This window comes from Doryrhamphus excisus, linkage group LG7 (genome assembly GCF_037039965.1).
Source record: "Doryrhamphus excisus strain RoL-2023G ecotype Guam linkage group LG7, RoL_Dexc_Guam_v1.1, whole genome shotgun sequence".
Taxonomy (NCBI): Eukaryota; Metazoa; Chordata; class Actinopteri; order Syngnathiformes; family Syngnathidae; genus Doryrhamphus; species Doryrhamphus excisus.
In genome coordinates, this window is record NC_136363.1 from 12,385,529 (window position 1) to 12,407,709 (window position 22,181).

The window sequence follows — 22,181 nt, forward strand, 5'->3', positions numbered from 1 at the left end:
GAGTGCCTTTGTTATGGAATGTACACACGTACATTTGCCGCTAGATGGCGACGTCGCGCGCACTCCTAATGTAGGTTAAAGTGCGCGTTTGTCGAGCGCGCGCACGCCGAGGGGGGAAGCATCTGCCGCACACGCGCGCGCAGGGAGGACAACAGACGATTGAGGAAGAAGAAGAAGCCGAGCTGCATCCCGCGAACATGAAGAAGAGCAAGCACGGAGGAGAGGTAGGAACACCTTCGTCCCGCATCAGCATCATCTTCATTATGAACGCCAATCACCTCACAAAGATGACGATCACTGTCAGTCAGCTGGGTCAAAATATTGGAAACATCTGTATCTGTAGATTAGTGTACCTAATGAAGTGGCTAGTGACTGATGTCATGTTGGGTATGTACACTCACTGCTAATTTTATCATGATGCCATATAATATAAATATGTTATAATTATGATAATAAAGTAGTGAAATGAGCATATCACATTAACTGCATGGACGTCACGTTTATAAACAGATCAGAGTGAAATGCGGCTTCACGTTGCAGATGCACTGCAATTATTATTACAGTGTTGTAATAATCATGAAAAGAACACATATGTGCTGAAAGAACATGGTAAGCTAACGGCTAAAGGAGCTGTGACATCATGAAAGTAGGTCCTTCTTCACGTGAGGGTGTTCCATCTAGTTGGGGTTGCAGTATTTAACACACCATGCTAACGCATGCCAGCATGTGAATCCGTGTGTCGTCCCTCAGGGGCCACAGGACTCAGGACATCCGCCCCCCCAGCAGCCGGAGAAGGTGGGCTGGATCAGGAAGTTCTGCGGCCGCGGGATCTTCAGGGAGCTGTGGAGGACTCGCTATGTGGTCCTGAGAGGAGACCACCTGTTCATCTCAGACAAGGAGGTGAGCCCCCCCCCTCCTGCCAGGACACGACACACACTCATGCACACGTACATGCACACATACGTACATGCACACACAGAGGCTGCTGGATGAGCAGTCAACACGTGCGACTGAATCAAAGATCATGTGACACAACTTAGCCTGCAGCTCATACACACAAGCGCACACCAAGACACTGATGAACATGAAATCACACACACACGTGCACACACACTCATAATCACATAAGCACACCCAATACACAAACCCACACACACACTAACACCCTGATATACAAAAACACACACACTGATACACAAACGCTTACTAACATACTCGTACGTATACAATCACACACTGATACACAAACACTAATTCCCAAAAGCACTCAATGACACACAAACACAATAATGCACAAACTACACTGATACACAAACACATTCATTCATTCATTCATTAATTTTCTACCGCTGGAGCCTATCCCAGCTGTCTTAAGGCGAGAGGTGGTGTACACCCCGGACTGGTCGCCAGCCAATCACAGCAAACAGATTCATAATCTCACAGACTCACACAGATACACAAATACGCATGATACAAAAACACACACACACTTACACAAGCGTTACACAAGCACACTCTGATGCGTTGATACACAAACACACACACACACACGCACCAAAAACACACAGATACACAAAAACACAGTTTGTTAGTGTGAGCAAACAGGCACACACAAACATCTACGTTAACATTTGTGTCAAATATTGTCACACATTATTGACACATTGTCATGGTCTTATGTAAGACACACACACATACTGTCAAGTATTGTCGCACATTATTGACACGTTTGTGTTGTCATCTTCTTATGTAACACACACGAGGTCATTGACCTCAACTACAGCAACACGCCGTTGTGGAGGTGTTACTATAGTAACCATGAACCCAGAACAGCATCAGTGGCTTTGAAAAACTGTAAACCAGCTAGCACTCCATTGGAGGACGCTAACTTGTGTGTGTGTGTGTGTGTCTCAGGTGAGGGACGAGCGCAAGGCGCAGGAAGTCTTCGACCTGGCTGACTATGAGCGCTCGGAGGAGCTGAGGAAGGCGAAGAGTCGTAGCAAGAAGAACCACAGTCGCTTCACTTTGCTTCGCTGCAGGCAGCCCGGAAACACGGTCAGTGCCCTCATGTCCTCATGATGGAGGACACGTTATGGAGGACACTTTGAGGTGTTTCCTTCCCGCTGATCCCAAAGATTCCAAAGTGGAATCTTTCAGTGTTTCTAGGAGTCCGTCCTCCAAGAGATTTACTTCGTCCCCGCCTGACGCTCGCTGTGTCCTCATTGGTGGATTTTGATCCAGAGTGGTGGGTGGGCTTTAACATGCTTCCACACTCTGATTGGCTGAGCCGCTGCCTTTGGGTTTTTTCCCAGTAAAAAGCTTTAATCCACAGAATCCCATTAGCGTGTCAGAGCGGGAGCAGGATAATCCCTGCTGAGCGTCAGGACGTCTTCCTCTGCTTGTTGTGTGATGTCATTATCATCATCATCATCATCACAGCAATCTTCCTGTCCTCCTGCCCCGCTATGACGTCACATGTCCTCCTGTAGGTTCCCAACCTGGTCTTCCTGGCCGTCAGTCCAGAGGAGAAAGAGTCATGGGTCCACGCGCTCAACGTGGCAATCGTCAGGGCCAAGAACCGTGTCCTAGACCAGGTGCGCTACAGACGTAGATGATGCCCAGATAGAGGACTTGTGAAGATGACCTTCTCTGTGCAGGTGACCATGGAGGAGGACGTGTTGGTCCATCCCACCAGAGACAGAGCCAAGATCCCGCAAGGACGTCGCCTTCCTACCAGAGGACACCTCATGACTGTGGTACTGCGACCCCTCTGGTGGTCTCAAGCAGTCCTAGATTTTGGCGTAAGGCACTCAATGTCGTTCTGTTGGACCACCAGGCGTCCACATCCTGTCACGGCTTGGTGACGCTTGACCTGGTGGCCGAGGAGGAGGGGTTCTCCTCGGAATGTGACTCATGGGACAACGGCTTCCGTGTGGGTTCCAGCAGCCAGGTGGCGGCGTGTCAGGTGGTCGGAGGACGTCAGCGCTCAGGCACTGACGTGTCCAAGTTACGGGTCAGAACCAAGGAGCCCAAAGTGAAGACTGGGAGTCTGCCCAGGGGAAGTGAGCGCTCCTGGGGAAAATATTCCCACCTGGAAGGCTCCAAGGTGCACAAGAGCCAGCAGCTGCAGGTGAAGACTTAGACCCCTTTGTGAGGTGGTCGAGCGCAACAGACTCCAACCACTTCTCTCGACCTGAGTCTGGTGTTTTCTTTCAGGTCCTCCAGAATCAGTCTAGAACCCCTCAGCCCGATAAGAGGTCCAACGTTCAGGGGCGGAGTCGCTGCGCCTCCATGGATGAAGTCCTCTCCTCCAGGTACTGATTCGTCCACATCCACGCTGACCACCCTTCCTCTTGTCATTTCATCCTTTGCTTTACAGACCGGCGATGATCCGCTCGGAGTTGCGCTCGGCTCTTCGCCGCTGTCCAACCGAAGAGGAGGGCGGGGCTTCTGTGCAGCCGGTGGGTCAGCTGCAGAGCCTCATAGCTCAGAGGATGCAGCGAGCTCAGGAGCTGCTGGAGGAGATGAGACTGCAGGTCAGTCTCAGACCCGGTCTGGACAGGTTTTTGTCAGGGTCTTGAAGGTCTCACCTTGCGTCTTGTGTCCGTCAGGAGCTGCAAAAGGCCAAAGCAGAGCGCGAGCGAGGAGGTAGCTGGTCTTTGGTGAAGAGCGTGGAGTCTCCTCGTCTTCATCACCTCAGGGGTGCCGACTCGCCTCATTCCAGGTCTGACTTCGTCACATGACTTGAGTCGTATTTGGGTGGGGACAGGCGTTGGATGTTGTTGTGTTTCTCTCAGCAGGTCGTCGGGGTCGCCGCGGAGCAGGAGCAGTGACTCGCCCCGGCTGAGAGGGAGGGAATGTCGGCGGTCCAAAGCCCGAAAGAAAGGATCGTCTCGCTCCAGAGGCTCTCGCTCTCCAGCCAAAGCCAACGAGTCGCCTCGGCTGAAGAATTCCCCCAAACTTAAAGAATGCTCCAACATGGAGGAGGCGCCCAAGCTTCTGGAATCGCCGCCATGCATCCCACGCCTGGACAGTGTGGCAGCTGATTGGCCGGCGGAGTCGTCCTCGCTCCACAGCGGCGATGACTCATCCTGCACCAGTCAGCCCAACTCAGAGAGCGCATCGGAATCACGGGACACCAGCCGGCGCCTGTCCCTGCCCCCCTCCCAGATGAAGGAGGACGAGCTGGAGAGGAGGCGTGCGGAGGCGGAGCGCCTCCTGGTGGAGGCCATGTCTTCCTGGCAGGAGGCGCAGGAGGTCCTCCAGGAGGTGAAGGAGCTGCAGAGCCAGACGCTGCGGCGCCAGCGCAGGAGGACCTACCAGAAGATGACCTCCACGCCCACGTCGCCTGATCTCACCGGTTCACCCGCAGGAGAGGACGCCGCGGCGACGGTGGTGACGTCGCCCGAGGACGAGTCTCCGTGATCCCGACTTGACCTCCTGATGAACATGCCACTGTTTGAGCACTGTGATGCTCAGCGCAGCTTTGAAGGCTGCAGAAGCACAACTGCACTGGACAGACTTGTCTTTTTAGCGATTTCTAAAGTCTTTTCCATTTTTCTACTTGACTTGACAGGGAAGACAGGAAGTGATGTCCTCCAGTCGTGCACATGTAGGACCATCAGGGAGATAATAAGCAATAACAACAATATGTCTTCTTCGTTGTCGCTCATTGGCTGTGTCTCAAATGGTACACTTCCATCAGTACACTTGAATAAGTGTACAGTTTACTCAATTCCTGAGGGCTTGAATTTTGACGGCGTAGTGCTGTCCCAAATCCATTAGTGGTCGTGCACTTACTGGAAATGACAATCACAACATTTACCCTCTTCCTCATCTTTTCTCCTAATAGTCACTTGCAACCACCCAAGTTAGTCCCGCCCCCTTCCGCTATCAAGGTTGGTACGTTTCCAGCTCTGTACGCTCACTGTTTTGACCGTTTTGAGTGCTGACAGTGCACTTATGCACGTAAAATACTAAGGCTGTGTTCCAAATTGTGCACTTCCACACTTACTCTTTAATAAGTATACTGTGTAGACAGTGTAGTGCTGTCCCAAATCCATTATTGTACTGTCTTTACACACTTTCTGGAAATGACAATCACCGTTTTTACCCTTTTCCTCATCTTCTGTCCTTTTTAGTAGTGAATTGCAACCACTCAAGTTAGTCCCTCCCCCTTCTGCTATCGAGGGCAGTCGGTTTCCAGCACTGTACACTCACCATTTTGACCCTTTTGAGTGCACTCAATAGGAACACGCTTATGCACTCACAGGACTAAGGCTGTCTTCCAAATTGTGCACTTCTACACTTAAGGTGATTGCAGTAGTTACCATCCGCTTCTTCTCCTTTTTCATTGTGAATTGAAACCACTGGAGTTACGTCGCCGTCTGGGGCACTGCACACTCACCGTTGTAGTGTACAGTGAACAATGCACTGCATTTTGCCGTACTTCTCTGTGTGAACGCACTTATGCACTTCAAGTACAGCAGGACGCCAATTGAGACACATCCATTGCTTTTTTTTTTGCTACTTCCTGTCACCCCTTTATTGATCGGTGATGTCATCAAAGACGTGCCCCAAATTCCAAAACTGGATTCTCTTGCAGAGCAACACAACAATGCAACCATTGCAGATGACACATCTTTGGCAAATAATGAATAAAAATAATATAAATGATTTTACATTTAACATTATTAACTAACACTGGTCTTCTTCTCTTTCCTGTGCATCTTTTCACCAACAACCAAAGTACACAACTTGTCTGATACCATTACGTCGCAAGATGTTGGCACATGATTTCTGATGTCACCACTATTTTCTTGCTCCTGTTGTGTGCGTGTGTGTGCGCGTGTGCGCGCGTGTGTGAGACACGCAAAACCATCTTTGATCATTTTCTCCTCTTGTTCGTGTTTGAAGTGAACAACATGGCTGCACGTGTTTTGGTCCTGTTTGGACCACATGCACAATAAATAAATTGTCAAAGCGAACGATTCATTGAGTCATCAAATGATTCATTGCTGTAAAACACACACGCACACGTGTGCAGGTCAGTGAGCAGAGTAGCAGATGTAGGCCAGACGAGCAACATCGCTCCATTACACCTCAAACACTCTGCGTGTGTGTCATTATGCATGCATGCGTGCACATTTCTTGATGACGAATCTGTGTGTGCGTGTGGTAAAGGAGCGGTTGTGTCACTTCCCTTTAGGCAGGAAGTGTTCATGCCATCAATCACAGCAAGTGTCAATATGGATGTAGGAGACAGGTTTAGGTCGCCATCCGTAGATGGGTGTAGGGTGTGGTGACATGGTCACTAGAAGGGGGGGCGTGTGCGGAAGTATAAAAAGCACGTGCATGTCGTCGAACAGGGAGGAGAGAGTAAAGGCGAGGAAGCCGCATTATGTATGAATCATATTATGTTAATATTGCTTTACACCCACAGGTTGCCACCCCGGTTTCAATTAATAAACAGCACCGAAGCTTTCCCGATTTTGTGTATCTTTGTGTAAGGCCAAGCCCGACCCTCACAGCGGCAAGGTAAAAGCAGGCCGCCATATTAAGTCAACAAAATGGCAACAAAACCGACCAAACTGGGCGTCACGGCAGGAGCAAGCCGGAGGATCGCTACGTCAGCTAAGCCACACGCCACTGCCTTGCACTCACCTGGAAACAGGTAGGCCACCAGTTATATTTGCTTCCGTGGAATCCGTATTGGGACGCCGATGTACAGTACTAAAAGAACGGTGCTAAATTGAATGCATGCTTGCTGGCTAATTGAAGCGTTGTCGTGGCGTGGGTTTGCGTGCTGGTGTTACCTCGTGGCAAATCGCTGCAGGAGCGATTCTAATACATTTATATTGCTTGTCGCTTAGTCATTTGATAAGCTACAGTATATTAAAAATGGAAACAAGAAGAAGGGACTGGTGGCGTCATTAGGCCTATTTTAGGGGGACTTCAGCCCCCCTAAAATGTTCTTAAGCCCCCCTAAATAATTTGATTTTTTAAATAGATTTTATTAAATTAATTTTTTTACTAAAAAATCTGACAAATTTTATATAATATAATTATATATTTAATTAATATAATATCATATATTAATATAATACAATTAATATAATTAATATAATATTAATATTCATTTATTCATTCATTTTCTACTGCTTTTTCCTCACGAGGGTCGCACGGGTGCTGGAGCCTATCCCAGCTGTCTTCGGGCAAGAGGCGGGGTACACCCTGGACTGGTGGCCAGCCAATCACAGGGCACATATAGACAAACAACCATTCACATTCATACCTATGGACAATTTGGAGTCACCAATTAACCTAGCATGTTTTTGGAATGTGGGAGGAAACCGGAGTACCCGGAGAAAACTAAGATGATAATATAATTATGTATATATAATTTTATATAATAGGGCAGGCTAATAAAAGCAGGCTAATACTAGCCTACTACTATAATAATCAGAAGAAGAATAATGATGATAGTAATAATAGGCTAATTAATAATATAATAATGATTATTATATAATTGATCACTGTCCATTGGACATGATGGTTGCAGAGCTTGAGCAGTGGTTTTGCAGTGTAGATTGTGTGTACTTGTAAATTTAATGGTGGCCTAAAACAATTGAGTATCTCTACGAAATCTGTCCAAAAGTGGGAATGTTATTAAAGGAACATTCCCTTTGCAGGAAAAGCTGCGCAGGGGACATGAACAATTGACACTGGGTGGCGAAATGGCAAAAGAAATGGCAAAACTCTGCGTTGTTGATGTACAAAGTGGCATTTGTGGTAAATCCAGATCAAAAGTCTGATGGAATGAACTCATACCTGGAAAAGAAACAATCAAAACAGCCACATACCAACGCTGTTGAATTTGTTCCATCACAGCCCATTAAACAAACAGTAAAAACACACAAAAAACTACACAATCGGCTACAAATTCTGATGCCGATAACGCACCTGGTGTAACGCAACGCATCCCAGATCCCCTTGAGCCCCAAGCGTATCCAGTCACTTCCCAAAACATCCACATCATTCCCACGCAGCATCAGGACATGGTCACAGGAAATGCAGGACCACAAAATAACAGCATACTGGACATTATGAGGAAACAAAACGAAATGACATCACTCCTCATACAACAGCAATCCTTATCTGCACTTCCAAAACGTGAAATCCCCATATTTGATGGCAACCCTCTCAAGTACCACACATTCATCAGAGCCTTTGAAAACAGAGTTGAACGCAAAACACCACCAACAACTACGATAGACTACACTTCCTGGAACAGTATACAAAAGAACTCATTTGCAGCTGCCAACACATGGTCCCTGCAAGAGGATACACCAGAGCCAAGTCTTTAGTAAAGGAATATTATGGGAATGACCATGAAGTAGCCGCAGCATACATGGACAAAGCCCTGTCATGGCCGCATATCACAAGAGGATGTGGGAACCTCTTCCTGCGCGGTTGCTGCAACGCTATGGAGGATGTCCACTATCTTCATGACCTTGATACACCGTCAAACATGCTAGACGTCATTAAAAAAACTGCCATACAAAATGCGAGACCAGTGGAGCAGCCATGTCTGCGACCTGCAAGAGGAACACCATAGTAGGGCAAAATTAAGGGACATCACCAACTTTGTGGAAAAACAAGTCAAAATCTTATCTGACCCTGTTTTTGGCAACATACCGAAGCTTCCCCTACTTTGTGAGCGCGTCACGAATGCGAAAACCAAGCCCGACCCTCTCAGCGGCAAGGTAAAAGAAGGCCGCTACATTGGACATGACTCCACCACAAACCATGAATAAACGAAGCGCTGTGGATACTGCAGCTATGTTAGCATTGTTAGCGTGCGTGCTTATGGGGTTTTATGTTTTTAAGTGAGATGAAGCAGTCATGTTCACATGAGAAAAGTCTAAATTATTCACGCTGATTCTTTCTGTGCATGTGGCATCATCAGCACCATCACATCTTTTATTTACACACACGCACACACACACACCTACATGTTCCAGGTCAGTGTTACAGTTTGTTCTCATTAGGCTCAGTGTGTGTGTGTGTGTGTGTGTGTGTTGGGGGAGGGTTGTGTTGTTTCATTGTGACTCAAAGCCCTGCAGCATCTCTTCTAAACCTCTGCATCATTCTGCTTTCCTTTCCTCCTGCATGTGTGTGTGTGCGTGCGTTGTTAGCATGCTAGCAACAGAGCTAAAAATACTTCCTGTTTGCTGTGAGGTCACTGTGATGTAATCGACATGATAGTCTTGTATAAAAGCTTTTAGGTCCGAATAAATATTTTACCCAACACACACGCACACACACACATGCACGTTAACGGAACAAAAGAGGTCAGAGGTCAGTATCGTGACGAAGAAGGTCAAACACACACACACACACACGCTTAATATTCAACTAAATGGTAAGTGGCTACTGCAGCAAGACTTGACCGCCATCTGCTGGACAAGAAGTGCACAGCGAGAAAGTATCTTTGAAATGACACACACCATGTGTCAAAATGAGTCACGTGACGGCATTACGCGTCTGTCGTTTCTTTAGGCTTAGCTATGAAATACTTTGTTAAACTAAAAAATATTAAATAAAAATAAAACACATTAGCTGAATTTTCAAAGTATCCGTTTCATCAACACCAGCCGTCATTCATGTGTGGGCTGGTCGATACAACGTCGATATCTTCAATGGCAAATGGAAGTCCGGTATCGGATCCATCAATTCTCTTCTATGGTTATTTACATAAATATTTGTGTTTTTGTTGTATTGTTTTGCTGAAACAATGTATGTAATGTTGCCAGTTGTATGACTATGAATGCACCTTTCCTGTTTACTTATGTTGACATTAAATCGGCTGTCCATAAAAATGTTTTTTAGTTTGCCTCGTGTTTCATTCTGATTACACTCATGATCAGCTCGTTAAAACACCAAATCATTTAACAAAATCAGAAACATCTATCGGCAATACTGCCCTTTTTGTTTTGCTTGGTATCGAAACAATGGCAGATTTTACAGTATCAACTACGCCGAAAGCGAAAAAGAAACTACTCTACCCACTGTTTCAGGAGTGGTCAAATACCTGCCGGTCACACTGGTCAACAACATTGACTTGTAAACAAACATGGCGTTTTTTGTCTTAAAAGTTCTTATTGAAATATTCAAATTTATTTGGACGTCAGTGTAAATGACAGGAAAGCAAAAAGTTTACAGCATTTGAGTTGTGGGAGAAGAACTAATGAAAACTAACTGCGTCTGCATCCGTCACATTTGTAAAAATCTATAAATACCTGTGAATTCTTTTAAAAATCTACTTTGCTGGATTAAAAGGTTCAATCGACGTCAAACATGGGCCAGTTGTGTCTGGGATCAGGCTCCGCCCCCTCACTATTTCCAATCATGCTTTGCACAGCTATGACTGGACATGCCTGACACTAAAGCCAAAACCCTTGCAGGGGGGCGGAGACTGAGCCGGCACAATAAATGCAAAAAAAACCCAAAACAAAACAAACCCCTCAAAAACATTAAGTCCTAAAAATGTAAAGTCAAACGCACACAGGGAATAACAACAACAACATGGTCGCTATGGTGACCTGAGCTAAAGCAGCTCTGCATAACTCTAAAGGAGGCAGGACAGGAGTCATGTGATCTGTTTGGGCTAACAAGGAGGAAGATCGTGATCGCTGGTAAAACAAACATGGCCCCCGATTGGGTGCTTGGAGTCCTGAAGGGGGCGCCCTCTTTCGCCAAAGACTGATATGGCGGCAGAAAAGAGGCGTCACATTCCAAGCGGAACATGGGGGGAGGACACGTCGAGCGCCGGCTCAAGCTCGCCGCCATCTTGGATCTTTGGAAGTGGAAAGGTTGGGAACGCCCGTGTCCAAAAGCATCAGCTGACTTTTGTGTTGAAAAAGTCCAATTGCGATTGTAAAAACGTGTGGTTGAGTTTGTAAAAACAATGAAAAAAGGTAGAGAAGGAAGTGTTGACTTTGTGTCCATGGGAAGATCTTTGTCCTCCAACGGTTCCTCACGTCATCCATCCATTCTGAAGTTTGTCACAAAAAAGTAAAAAGGAGGACACACCCCTCTGCACTGAAGCTCCATGCGACAAACAGGAAGCAGTTGGAAGTAGTGGGAGGGGCTGAGAGCATGAAGATGTGATGTAGGAAGTGATCTCCCTGGTTTGTTGTCTAGCTGAGGGACACACTGACACAAACACCACGACGGAGCGACTAGTCGTCCTCGTCGTCATCCTCGCCCTCGTCGTCCACGTCTCTCTTCCTCTTTTGTCCCTGAACGTCCGCCTGCTCGTCTGCACAGACAAAAAGTGATTGGTTGAACAGCACTGACAAGACTCCGCCCATAAAAGCGCTGCGACGCCCCACTCACCATCCTCCTCTTCCTCCTCGCCGTACTCCTCATCATCGTCTTCCTCCTCCTGAGTTGAAGCACACTTTTTAGCGCACTTAAAAAAACTTACACATGACATGCGCACAACACTCCTAGGGCAAACACACATGTAACATGTGGCTGCACACACGCTTGAAAAACAAACCTACACCCATGACACCACATTAACACACTTAAAAGATGCACACAATCTTAACACACTTGACATATGCATACACTCTAAAGACACACTTGTGAACACATACACATATACAGTGCATCCGGAAAGTATTCACAGCGCTTCACTTTTTCTACATTTTGTCATGTTACAGCCTCATTCCAAACTGAATTAAATTAATCTCTTACCTCAAAATTCTACACAAAATACTCCATTATGACAATGTGAAAAAGGTTTTTTTTGACTTTTTTTGAATTTATTAAAAATAGAAAACAAAAAAATCACATTTACATAAGTATTCACAGCCTTTGCCATGAAGCTCAAAATTCAAAATTTTTTCCACTGATCATCCTTGAGATCTTTCTACAGCTTAATTGGAGTCCACCTGCAGTAAATTCAGTTGATTGGACATGATTTGGAAATATAATAACTGTCTATATAAGGTCCCACAGTTGACTGTGCATGTCAGAGCACAAACACCAAGCATGAAGTCAAAAGAACTGTCTGTAGACCTGCGAGACAGGATTGTCTTGAGGCACAAATCTGGGGAAGGATACAGAAACATTTCTGCTGCTTTGAAGGTCCCAATGAGCACAGTGGCCTCCATTATTCGTAAATGGAAGACGTTTGGAACCACCAGGACTCTTCCTAGAGCTGGCCGGCCTTCTAAACTGAGCGATCGGGGAAGAAGGGCCTTAGTCAGGGAGGTGACCAAGGCCCCGATGGTCACTCTGTCAGAGCTCCAGCGTTCCTCTGTGGAGAGAGGAGAGCCTTCCAGAAGGACAACCATCTCTGCAGCAATCCACCAATCAGGCCTGTATGGTAGAGTGGCCAGACGAAAGCCACTCCTTAGTAAAAGGAACATGGCAGCCCGTCTGGACTTTGCCAAAAAGCACCTGAATGACTCTCAGACCATGAGAAACAAAATTCTCTGGTCTGATGGCTTTGTCCAATCAACTGAATTTACTGCAGGTGGACTCCAATTAAGCTGTAGAAAGATCTCAAGGATGATCAGTGGAAAAAAGATGCACCTGAGCTCAATTTTGAGCTTCATGGCAAAGGCTGTGAATACTTATGTAAATGTGATTTTTTTGTTTTCTATTTTTAATAAATTCAAAAAAAGTCCAAAAAAAACTTTTTCACATTGTCATAATGGAGTATTTTGTGTAGAATTTTGAGGTAAGAGATTAATTTAATACAATTTGGAATGAGGCTGTAACATGACAAAATGTAGAAAAAGTGAAGCGCTGTGAATACTTTCCGGATGCACTGTATACACGTAAGACACAGGGCTCTATCTGATTGGACGATACTAGTGACGGTGTACGTCAGCTCTACCAGGCTGACGCCACCTGCCTGATTGAGGTTGAAAGCACAGAAGTGGTCTGGGATCAGGGGTTGAAGGTCAGAGGCGGCCACGGGTGCTCAACCTGGTTGAGGACACCCGAGTGGGCGAGCGAGCGGCAGAGAAGCAGACCCGATTGGAAGCCTCAGAGGGCAGGGCTTACACAAAATGATCGACACGTTCTCAGCCAATGTGTCAAATTGGGCATCTTCTCTGCCGACCGAGCACAGGTGCACATCGGGAGGGGGCGGAGCTAATCCGCATGAGCCAAGCCAGCGTTGCCCACCTGATCTCCCCTCTTCACATGAAAGCTCTGTCCCACCTCTCCTCCCTCTGAGCCATCCTCGTCCTCGTCTTCGTCGTCCTCCTCGTCGTAGTCGCCTGGCGGTCCCGCCCCATCTTCGCCGTCCTCGTCTGAACACAAAGAAGCCAGAGTTGAATGGAGAATGGAGGAGCCACGACCGAGGGAGGGTGGGCCATCCTCCTCTCACCGTCGTCGTCCGCCTCAGAGTCGGGAGCCTCGTTGTCGTCTTGGTCGAAGCCGTCCAGGTAGGTGATCTGAGGCAGCAGCTCAAAGACGCTGTCGCGGTAGTCGTCCAAGGACGTGATCTCGCAATTCAGCAGGTCCAGACTCTGCAGGCTCTTCAGGTTTTGCTGCAACATCCACAAAACGTTTACTTGCCGCCTCTTGAAGTCTTGCGCATACGAGCGTGTGCACTGACCAGCGCCTCCACGTTGCTCAGCTCCTTGATCTTGTTGTTGCTCAGGTTGAGGTAGATCAGGTTGGGACATTTCTCCGACAGAGTCTCAAAAGAGCCCGACAGGTTGTTGTCACTCAGCTCCAGCTGCAGAACATTTTTCAGACATTTGAACTTTGAACTCCACTGCCACATGAGCATGTCAAACACCAAGGAAGACGTCACCTTGCGCAGCTTGGGCAGCGACGGCATCTTGGCCAGTGAGGAGAGGCCCACGTTGACCATGCTGAGGGCCTCCAGCTCTGTGAACTTGTCTGTGAGTCCTTCCACTTCTCCACTCACCGATTGACAGCTGTCCACCACCATCTCAGCCACCTGTCAAACAACAGCTTCCTGTATGACCCGGTGACGTCATCGCTTGTCAGTGAATTAAAAGGATGAACTGAAAGAGCAGATGAAGATGCCATTCCATCTTCATCATTTACTATGTTGTTATAAATGGAGGGCTTAGGGCTGCGCGTGGCATTGCAACTACTCCCTGGCGTGCGCGTGCTGACGGCGTCCTTCAATTCATAAAACATGACACCAGCAGCTTTGTGTGTGCGCGCGTGCCCGCGCGCGTCACTGAAGCCTGCCTTATATAACTGCCACTGCACGCGCCCGCACAAAATGTCTGCTCTGTAAAACAGGACGACTCCACGCCGAACCCGCCAGCGGGCGAAGTAGAAGCGAAGCGAAGGTTTGGCCGCTGAGGACACGAACCAGCAGCGGTAGTAATGCTTGGCGACGTCACAGAGCGACAAGCTAATGTTCTCACGGCAGTTTATCATCGGAAGTCAGGCGTGCTAATCCGCCAAAGCGCCATTTTGATTCGCGTCCGCCCGAGGTGGCGTGCTCATTCCTAGTTTGCTGCGTTACAGTAACGTCTTTGTAAGGACACACAACGGGCACGTCACATCGTACTCGTGTGTCACTCGCATGTCCCTAAAGGTCACGAATGTCCACTAAAGGTGTGCCGCTGATGGTCCCCCTCTGTGGACGTGAACGGGGGACAAAATGGTTCCATCCGCTTTAAAATGTCGTTGTGCTTGTCTTGTTCGCGCGCAAAGACGACGGTTTGTGGTCAGTTGGCGACGCCAGAATGACTCAAAGTTTTCACTTCTTCACGATTTAAAAGCTCCAAAAGTGTAGCCAAGCGTGCTTTCTCTCAAGAGCTATCTTGTTCGACGTAGTCGAGACAACACAGAAACGGCTTGGGGGCAGAGGAAGGGCAAGCGCGGATGCTTTCACGTCCATCCAGGATCCTCGCTTTACGTCCGTCATATTACTTTTAGAATGTTCGAGCCAACGTGCTGGAAGTAACGCAAAGTTGGCGGGCAGAGTGCGGCTGGTGGGCGGGCTCCTCGTCCCAGGCTGCCCGCTCCGCTCGCTCATCACCTTCGGGACCACAACCGTTACGATGTTTCGGATCAAACGTGCTCACCTCCCCCGGGTTCCGGTTCCGCAGCTCCTGGTTGATCCTCTTCTTCATGTCCATCGTGAAATATTTAGTCTGCAGCTAGGCAGTAAAGTAGAATAAAGTCCCCGGGACAAGAGCGCTACTCGGTGGTCTCTGATGGCTTCACTTTGCTCACTGATCCTCCATGATACCTCGCGCCCTGCCCCCTCCGCCGTGGCCCTGCCCTCCGCGCCTGTGATTGGCTAGCAGCCTCATCTATCCCCCTGATTGGTTAGAAGATCTGCCATTCAAGGCTGAGCCGTCTTAATCCAAAAGCGAACTAACTGTCTGCGTAGACCTCGTTTGGAGTAGAGCAGTTTGCTGGAAAAAAACATCACTTTTTGGAATTTTTGCTTATACGTTCAAGCCACTACAATGGCCAATGTTTTCATAGACAAGAACACCTAAAAGCCATGCACTAACGTCAATACTTTCGAAATAAAAATATCCCACGTTCAAGTAGGCAGGACTAAAATGGCGGCCGCTTGGCCTCCCTTTCTGATTGGGTAAACAGCCCATCAATCTAAAATGATTGGGGGACGGCATTACAGTGTCTTCTTAGGGTGAATGTACACGATCTGAAAATCTTACAAAATTATTTGTAGCATTAAAGGGCGTGTTTAAAAAGACAACACTGACGTTAACAAGTGTTTATATATCAGGTAAGCATTGATATCACGGTGAAGCAGTCGGATACAGTTAAAAAAATACAACTTTATATATACATAGAAAAATGCTGAGTTTATAAAAAATAACTCAAATGCTGCCAAACAAAGATGAGGAAGGAGGGAAGGTGCAGCAGGCATATCACAGGTGGGCCGGGAAGGACAAAACTAATTTAAATGCATTTCAGTTTCGGTTATTTTAGCCTTCATTCTACTTAATGCTTCTCTAGCACATTTTGACTGGAAGAATGGAGTTTGAAAACTGTATAAGTCCCTGTGAAACAGATTAAAAAACAACAGCAGTTCAGCTGGGAAACCAAATGTTAATTCACGTGGCAAAAGTTTCAGTAACTGCTTAAATGTTCCTGCCTGTTCCCTCGAAAGGTGCACACAACAGACGGCTTTAGGTTCATTCCAGATTCACAGTTTTCCATCCGCATGTAATAAAAAAAAAAAAAAAAAAAGCAGGCCGAGTTAGGTGAGGTACAATTATCCCAAAAGATTCCCTTTGCAAAGTCCACTGCGACTCTTGAGATTCCAGCGTGGCTTTTGGGGAAAAACAAAAGGAACCAAAGTGGGCTTGTTCCATCCTCCAACACATTCAAAAGCAATGAAGTGAGTAATAAACGTGCGGGACAAACGCACAAGGAGAAGTGAAGTTAAGGAAACTGGAAATTATGTAAGCGTAGTGATACACGTTGTCAAACAGGAAGCTTAGCGCTAACTTAGCAAAGGAATTCATCTGATGGGACGCTGGAAAGACGGCATGGCGCGTCAGTCTGTTCACGCCGTCTTCCTGCTGTCGTTGGCAGTCTCTGACACGTTACGGCATCACTCGGCCACAGCCTTCCTTCCTGCGCCGACCCTCCATCTGTTATGAGCTGACCCCTGTGGGCTCTCCCCCGGTCTCCACCAGCGTCACCTGACCCTCCTCCCCCTCCATGATGATCCCTCCACCTTGCAGAACCACCATCTCCCCCTCATCCTCAACCACGGCCGCTGCTGTTGCCGCCGTCTCCTCTTCGTCCTCCCCGCCCACCACCTCCTCTGGGCTGACGGCTGTCGTGGCGGCATTGGTCGTGCCGTTGGCCTGGCTCTGGGCCATGGCCTCCAGCTTGATTCGGTACTCCTCGGCCTCCTGCTCTTTGCGCAGCAGCTGCTGTCGGTACTCCTGTGCCTTCCTGTTAGCCTCCTGCAGCTGCCTCTGTAACAGCTCCTGATTCAGGACAAAAATAATAACATTTAAGTTTGGAGGGCGAGGTGCAAGACAACGTAGCTTATGCTGGAACATCAACACAGGGTAAACCAGACTTTACAGTCATTCAGTGACGTTTCCAGTGCATATATGGGGAATCGTGCTGGGCCCTGGACTGCCTCTTCCAATTGGGCCAAAGGACAATCGGTGTGGCGCGCCTGACATGACTGGTACGTACGACTGGTCTAGTGTGAGTACACCCTGAAAAAGGTGTCTCCATGTTCTCCACTCACAGTTTCTCCAGTGTCGTTGTGGTTGTTGGCCACCTCAAGCTTCCTCTTCCTGGAGGGTGGGGCCTGAGATTCCTCTGTTACCACCTCCTCTGCCACGGTGTTGGCAGGCACTGCCAGCACTGCAAATACAAACACACCCATTTAACAAAGAGAGGAGATAAATGTGTGTGTGTTTGATGGACGCGTGTCATACTTTGCTGTCCATGCTGCATGGTGACAAAGAAGGGCTGCGTCATCCCCCCCGTGGTCTGTAGATTGCCATGTTGGTCCGTTACTATGGTGATGACCCTCTGACCTCCTTCGTTGACAACAGCAGCATGCTGGATGTTGGAGTCCAGCGCATTGGCAGCCAACGCTTCCTCTGACTCTGCTAAAAGACACAGCCTAAAGTCACACGCATGTCGAACTGTAGCTTTAGCGTGTGTGTGTGTACTTCCACGTACCGGTGTTGGCCTTGTTGAGCAGGTCGGCCAGATTGACCACGCCTCCCTGGATGGCAGGTATTCCCTGGATGATGAACTGCGGCTGGTTTGTTGCATTGCCGGACTCCACGTTTACGCTCACCTGGTTCATGTTCACTTGGTTCTGCATGCCCTCCTGCACACGCACACACATGTACGCACATGACAAAAGGCTCAGGAGACCATGTGCGACTGGGACACACAAAGATGTTTTGCTCACCTGCAGAAGCAGCATCAGGTCAGTGTTCTGGATGTCGACAGCGATGTCAAACGGCGTCTTATCGAACTTGCTGAGCGCGTGCACGTCGGCTCCATGCTTGATGAGGGTCTCCACCACGCCGTGGTGTCCATGCTGCGCCGCCCAGTGCAGCGCCGTCATCTTCAACATGTCTTTGGCGTTGATGTCTGCGCCGCTCTGGAAGCATGCAAGTAGTTGAAACACAAGCCTCAAATTAACCCCCCTTTTATTTATTTTTTTAATTTATAATGACACAACCCCCAGGTTTCTCACCCGGACCAACAGCTCCACGATGATGGTGTGTCCCTCGGCGGCAGCCATGTGCAGAGGCGTCCTGTCCACCTTGGTACGTGCGTCGCGACTGACACCTGCTCGCAGAAGGACATCCGCCGTGGAGTAATGGCCGTGCTGGGCGGCCAGGTGGAGGGGGGACGTCCCCAGCTGTGAGGAGGGCATGTTATTGCGTGGAACGTTACTAGAGGATGTCATAAAGCCTCAGGACAGTGACTCACCCAGTCGGTGGTAAATGGCGCTCCATTGGCCATCAGGTTTCGGACCTCATCATCTTGACCTTTACGCGCCGCCTCGAGCAGACGCTTGCCCAGGTCCACCAGCGACATCTGACACACACACACACACACACTTTTTCAGGGAGAGCTAAGTATGCTATTAGAAAAAACAAATATCACAAATATCAAATACTGTAAATGACACAAGCAGTGTGTTTTGTATGACAAAAATTTAGTAAATACCAGGAAAACTATATATACTGGCTTGTTTAAATGCTTATTCTGCAAAATAAATAAATACAAATCTATCAGCAATGTGTTTTTTTCTCAACAGGCAACACATTTCTGCAGCCACTTAAGAGTAAGACAATCACACACGAATGAAATTGCAATTTTTTTTTTTAATTCCAATAATTGCTCTGTATCTAATATAAAACACATATATACATTTAAACGGCAACATCTGGGAAGCAGAGTGAAGAACAACTGTTCGACTGTTTAAACCACTGTTAAGCTTTTTCACAGAGGGCAGTTTACAGAAGAATTGAAGGATGCGGGGATCACGTTAATACATGCATTGTAAAACTAATATGCTGAAACCATGTCGGTCAATATATGCCAAGTTATCAAAACAAAACACCCATCTTAGCCTCGTGCCACAGGTGACAAAGCATATTAGCCTGACATCTAATAAGACATGTCATAAAAAAATACATTGTTTTTACTTTGGACATCCCTGGCTTAAACGAACTATGCTAATAGCACTGAAAGAAACAACAAGTGCCGCATTAAGATATATCATTTGCGCTCATGAAGAAACAAAACGAACTTTGGCGACAAAACTTAGCAACAGGCTAGCGAGAAGAGTTGTCCGACAATGGAATTCTGGTGTTCAACAGGCTGTGTGATTGCGAAAGACGAAGCTTTTCTCGCCGGGCCGAGGAGCCATTTTACGCGCCTTGTCGACAGAAAAGAGTCCGCCATGTGCCACGTATCCCCCCTCGGCGCTGGGCTTATTTAGAAATCACCAACATTGTATATGGGCGCGTTCTGTAGCGCAAAACGTTTGCCGCAAGACGGACAGGAAACCGTTTGATATAAAGTTGTTGGTTTTCCGGGGGAAGTCAGAGAGAAATTTCCTATTTTACACACCGAGAAAAAACTACTTCCACATCCGGTTAACTAGCTTTCTTCTGGCGCGCAGCATCGCGTCGCTTAGCGGACGATTTTCTGACGAGGTTTTCGAGCGGCAAGGGTGACTTGAGAGCCGACTGCTGGCTAAAGGTGAACAAAGATGTAGTTTTATTCCACACGAGGAAAAGAAGTTACTCACCGCGTCCAGCTTGCTGGTAGACTGCTCGTGTTAGCACTGTTAGCGAGCGAGCGAGCTAAACGACACACAAACTGCTCTGAGGAGGTGTGCGTCTGTCCGTCTGTCTGTGCTTGGTAGAATTTGATCAAAAGCAATAATAAGTAGGGTTATTCATTGACAATATTCAAATGTTGGACATTGGGCACCGCCGTCGCATGCTTGACTCCGCAAATTGTTTACTGGCCAAAGTAAGACGGAGAGGGGTGGTAACATGCCCGGATGTTGTGAGTGTAGCTTCCAAATTAAAAGCAGTGTAGCGACTGTGTGTTCAAACTCTCTGGTGTACAATACATTTTAAAGCAAATGCGTGATAACTACATATTGTATCGAAAGGTTACTATTGTATTTGACGTGGTTACTATTGAGCAATACTGCACGCCATGTGTAATGCATCTATATTGGGTCTTATATTGAAAAACACGACGAGGAAGTGTGTCTAACTTTAAGCAGTCAGTTAGCAATCACCCTTAGCATGCATAGTTAGCAAGTGAAAATCAAGGCTTTTGACTTAATCATCTGTCTTTTCTGGCGACGCAACCCGAGCTTAATCTGGTGTCATGTCGTCTTTAAACGAATTTTAGCGTTTATGGTGTAGCAGTATAGCTGCTTTGCCGACTTCGGAGGTACCGCTCGATGGGCGGGCTTTCACTTGGCAAGCAGGCTGACAGTAGATCAGTTTTTTGTGCGAAGACTGGAGAAGAGGAAATGCTTTAGACGACCTCAGACCAGCCACTTTGGTGGCTAGCCATTTGAGCAACAATTGAAAGCTAAAGTGATTTTTTTTCTGGTGTGAATGAAACAAAGGTTGCTTCTCAGTACAAATAAAGACATTCAAAATCCCCAGGTTAACATTCTGTGTATGCATATAAAGAAAATAACGTTTATTGTTGTCAGACTTTGGTACATTCAGTGTTTTTTGTGTCCAGTGGCGTCATCGTGAGGCCTGCTCATAGTGAAACACCCAATCAGCAGCATGAAATAAATAAAATACATAACAGCAACAAAGAACACAAATACTGCAGGTGGTTGTTCGTCATTCTTGATCTACAAAATTTGATGTGACGAGCAAATTAAGATGGCCTCCACTGCAGGCTGTTTTAAGCTTGGGGGTCACGTACTGTAGCATGCAAAGTGGCTAAAATGCAGCCGGTGGGATTTCACAGCAGCAGGTTGAGATCGTCTAGCAGAGCATCGACGCTGACGATGGGAGCCCTCCAGTAGTTGAAGGATGAGAACTGGCTCAGCTCCTCCTGTACACGCGAGACGTTAAGACATTTAACCTCAAATGTCCTCACCTTTCACATAAGAATGTTACTGTCTGGGCCCTGCCTCTGCTCACCTCCTCTTCCTGACCCATGCTGTCTTGTCCTCGGCGAGGACAGTCGATGAAGCCGAGGTCCTCCAGCTCGTCCAGGTCCAGGGGAGGGATGGGCTGCCTCCAGAACAGGAAGGAGTCGTATTGGCTGTTAGATTTCTCCATCATCATGCGATCTGAAGGACAAGTGAATCTGGTCACACAGTGATATGGGACAAAAGTGGTTTAATGTGAAGACTTTATCTTGACAACATGTAGACGCATTAAACAACAGGCCCTGTGTGTGTGTGTGTGTTGTGTCTTTCAGGCTATCACTGATGCTGAAAGGCGTTGGCTGCTGTGAAGATGCCAGCCGTCAATCCGATTCTAAACCTTTTCAATTGATTTAATTCTGATTCAAGACTTTCTAGTGACCCAACTGGGTCGAACTAAATATTCACATAGCTTTTTCTTCCGTGTTAAAATGGTTGAATTGGCAAGCGTTCACGATGGATTAAACACATTTATCGTCACGAGGGTACAAAAGACTGCACAAACGAATGATTAAATATGACAATTACCTGCTTCCGGTGTGAAATTAAGATCAATGTCTTTGTTCCTCTGCTGCTTTTATTGCCAGACGTTCAGATGCGGCAGGTTGAAGCGATCGCCGTCAAGCTCACGGGCACAAATGTACGCACTTCCGTTCAGGCATTTCAGGACAAAAGGCACTTCCGGATATTACAACCGTATAACTTTAAAATTATACGTCCATTTTCATTTTCATTGACTAGCTCCTTCCCTCAAAATCAAAGGAGGGTTAATCATTAAAATCACCCGCTTTAGTGACCGACTGGAAAGAAAACCTGTAATGTCCTCCATGGCATGAGTTTGACACCCCTGATGTAGTTAGATGGTTGTTCTGTGTTTATTTCTGGCTTCTTGTATAGCTAGAACTCTTACAAAGGCTGAATTGTTTCCTGCAGTGTCACTTTGATGTGTCAACGTGTCGCATTTCCCCTTGAAGCTTTAATG

At 47.2% G+C, this 22,181-nt stretch overlaps 4 protein-coding genes across 10 annotated transcripts; 1 reads left to right on the plus strand and 3 right to left on the minus strand.

Annotated features, from left to right (window-relative positions):
• The first annotated feature begins 6 nt into the window (after positions 1-6).
• plekho1a (pleckstrin homology domain containing, family O member 1a) lies at positions 7-5,987 on the plus strand. Of its 2 annotated transcripts, none has more exons than XM_058047903.2 (10): positions 7-224; positions 751-900; positions 1,915-2,055; positions 2,490-2,594; positions 2,658-2,756; positions 2,837-3,130; positions 3,217-3,314; positions 3,380-3,536; positions 3,612-3,724; positions 3,798-5,987. In XM_058047903.2, the coding sequence occupies exons 1-10, from the start codon at positions 198-200 to the stop codon at positions 4,423-4,425; spliced, it is 1,812 nt and encodes a 603-aa protein (XP_057903886.2). In that variant the 5' UTR covers positions 7-197; the 3' UTR covers positions 4,426-5,987. The 2 variants fall into 2 exon arrangements, with proteins under 2 accessions (XP_057903886.2, XP_057903887.2); XM_058047904.2 differs by having other exon boundaries at positions 3,801-5,987.
• Positions 5,988-10,136: 4,149 nt separating this feature from the next.
• anp32e (acidic (leucine-rich) nuclear phosphoprotein 32 family, member E) lies at positions 10,137-15,294 on the minus strand. 4 transcript variants are annotated; one of them, XM_078792120.1, is made up of 7 exons: positions 15,105-15,294; positions 13,847-13,996; positions 13,646-13,768; positions 13,415-13,577; positions 13,246-13,337; positions 11,401-11,446; positions 10,137-11,323 (listed from the first exon to the last, which is right to left on the minus strand). In XM_078792120.1, exons 1-7 carry the CDS (start codon positions 15,156-15,158, stop codon positions 11,244-11,246), a joined length of 708 nt encoding a protein of 235 aa, XP_078648246.1. In that variant the 5' UTR covers positions 15,159-15,294; the 3' UTR covers positions 10,137-11,243. The 4 variants fall into 4 exon arrangements, with proteins under 4 accessions (XP_078648246.1, XP_078648245.1, XP_057902970.2 ...); XM_078792119.1 differs by having other exon boundaries at positions 13,210-13,337; XM_058046987.2 differs by having other exon boundaries at positions 11,401-11,449; positions 13,210-13,337.
• A 460-nt stretch (positions 15,295-15,754) lies between these two features.
• Positions 15,755-20,398, minus strand: gabpb2a (GA binding protein transcription factor subunit beta 2a). Of its 2 annotated transcripts, none has more exons than XM_078792118.1 (8): positions 19,814-20,398; positions 18,484-18,591; positions 18,245-18,412; positions 17,954-18,148; positions 17,716-17,869; positions 17,466-17,639; positions 17,273-17,391; positions 15,755-17,000 (listed from the first exon to the last, which is right to left on the minus strand). In XM_078792118.1, exons 2-8 carry the CDS (start codon positions 18,589-18,591, stop codon positions 16,659-16,661), a joined length of 1,260 nt encoding a protein of 419 aa, XP_078648244.1. In that variant the 5' UTR covers positions 19,814-20,398; the 3' UTR covers positions 15,755-16,658. The 2 variants fall into 2 exon arrangements, with proteins under 2 accessions (XP_078648244.1, XP_057902969.2); XM_058046986.2 differs by having other exon boundaries at positions 17,466-17,642; positions 19,814-20,389.
• Positions 20,399-20,697: 299 nt separating this feature from the next.
• mllt11 (MLLT11 transcription factor 7 cofactor) lies at positions 20,698-22,071 on the minus strand. Of its 2 annotated transcripts, none has more exons than XM_058046992.2 (3): positions 21,728-22,071; positions 21,192-21,360; positions 20,698-21,102 (listed from the first exon to the last, which is right to left on the minus strand). In XM_058046992.2, exons 2-3 carry the CDS (start codon positions 21,336-21,338, stop codon positions 21,010-21,012), a joined length of 240 nt encoding a protein of 79 aa, XP_057902975.1. In that variant the 5' UTR covers positions 21,339-21,360; positions 21,728-22,071; the 3' UTR covers positions 20,698-21,009. The 2 variants fall into 2 exon arrangements, with proteins under 2 accessions (XP_057902975.1, XP_057902974.1); XM_058046991.2 differs by having other exon boundaries at positions 21,192-21,343; positions 21,728-22,061.
• Positions 22,072-22,181: the final 110 nt, after the last annotated feature.

Coding starts and splice junctions, on each gene's coding strand:
- mllt11 (XM_058046992.2), bottom strand. CDS start 21,338: ATGATGATGGAGAAATCTAACAGCCAATACGACTCCTTCCTGTTCTGG. Junction 21,103..21,191: donor GCATGGGTCAGGAAGAGGAG/GTGAGCAGAGGC, acceptor TCGCGTGTACAG/GAGGAGCTGAGCCAGTTCTC.
- plekho1a (XM_058047903.2), top strand. CDS start 198: ATGAAGAAGAGCAAGCACGGAGGAGAG. Junction 901..1,914: donor TGTTCATCTCAGACAAGGAG/GTGAGCCCCCCC, acceptor TGTGTGTCTCAG/GTGAGGGACGAGCGCAAGGC. Junction 2,595..2,657: donor AGAACCGTGTCCTAGACCAG/GTGCGCTACAGA, acceptor TTCTCTGTGCAG/GTGACCATGGAGGAGGACGT.
- anp32e (XM_058046987.2), bottom strand. CDS start 15,158: ATGGACATGAAGAAGAGGATCAACCAGGAGCTGCGGAACCGGAACCCG. Junction 13,997..15,104: donor GGAACCGGAACCCGGGGGAG/GTGAGCACGTTT, acceptor GTTGTTTGACAG/GTGGCTGAGATGGTGGTGGA. Junction 11,450..13,209: donor ATGTGAAGAGGGGAGATCAG/GTGGGCAACGCT, acceptor GCTTCAACTCAG/GAGGAGGAAGACGATGATGA.
- gabpb2a (XM_058046986.2), bottom strand. CDS start 18,591: ATGTCGCTGGTGGACCTGGGCAAGCGTCTGCTCGAGGCGGCGCGTAAA. Junction 18,413..18,483: donor CGCCATTTACCACCGACTGG/GTGAGTCACTGT, acceptor CCCTCCTCACAG/CTGGGGACGTCCCCCCTCCA. Junction 17,643..17,715: donor GCTCAACAAGGCCAACACCG/GTACGTGGAAGT, acceptor TGTGTCTTTTAG/CAGAGTCAGAGGAAGCGTTG.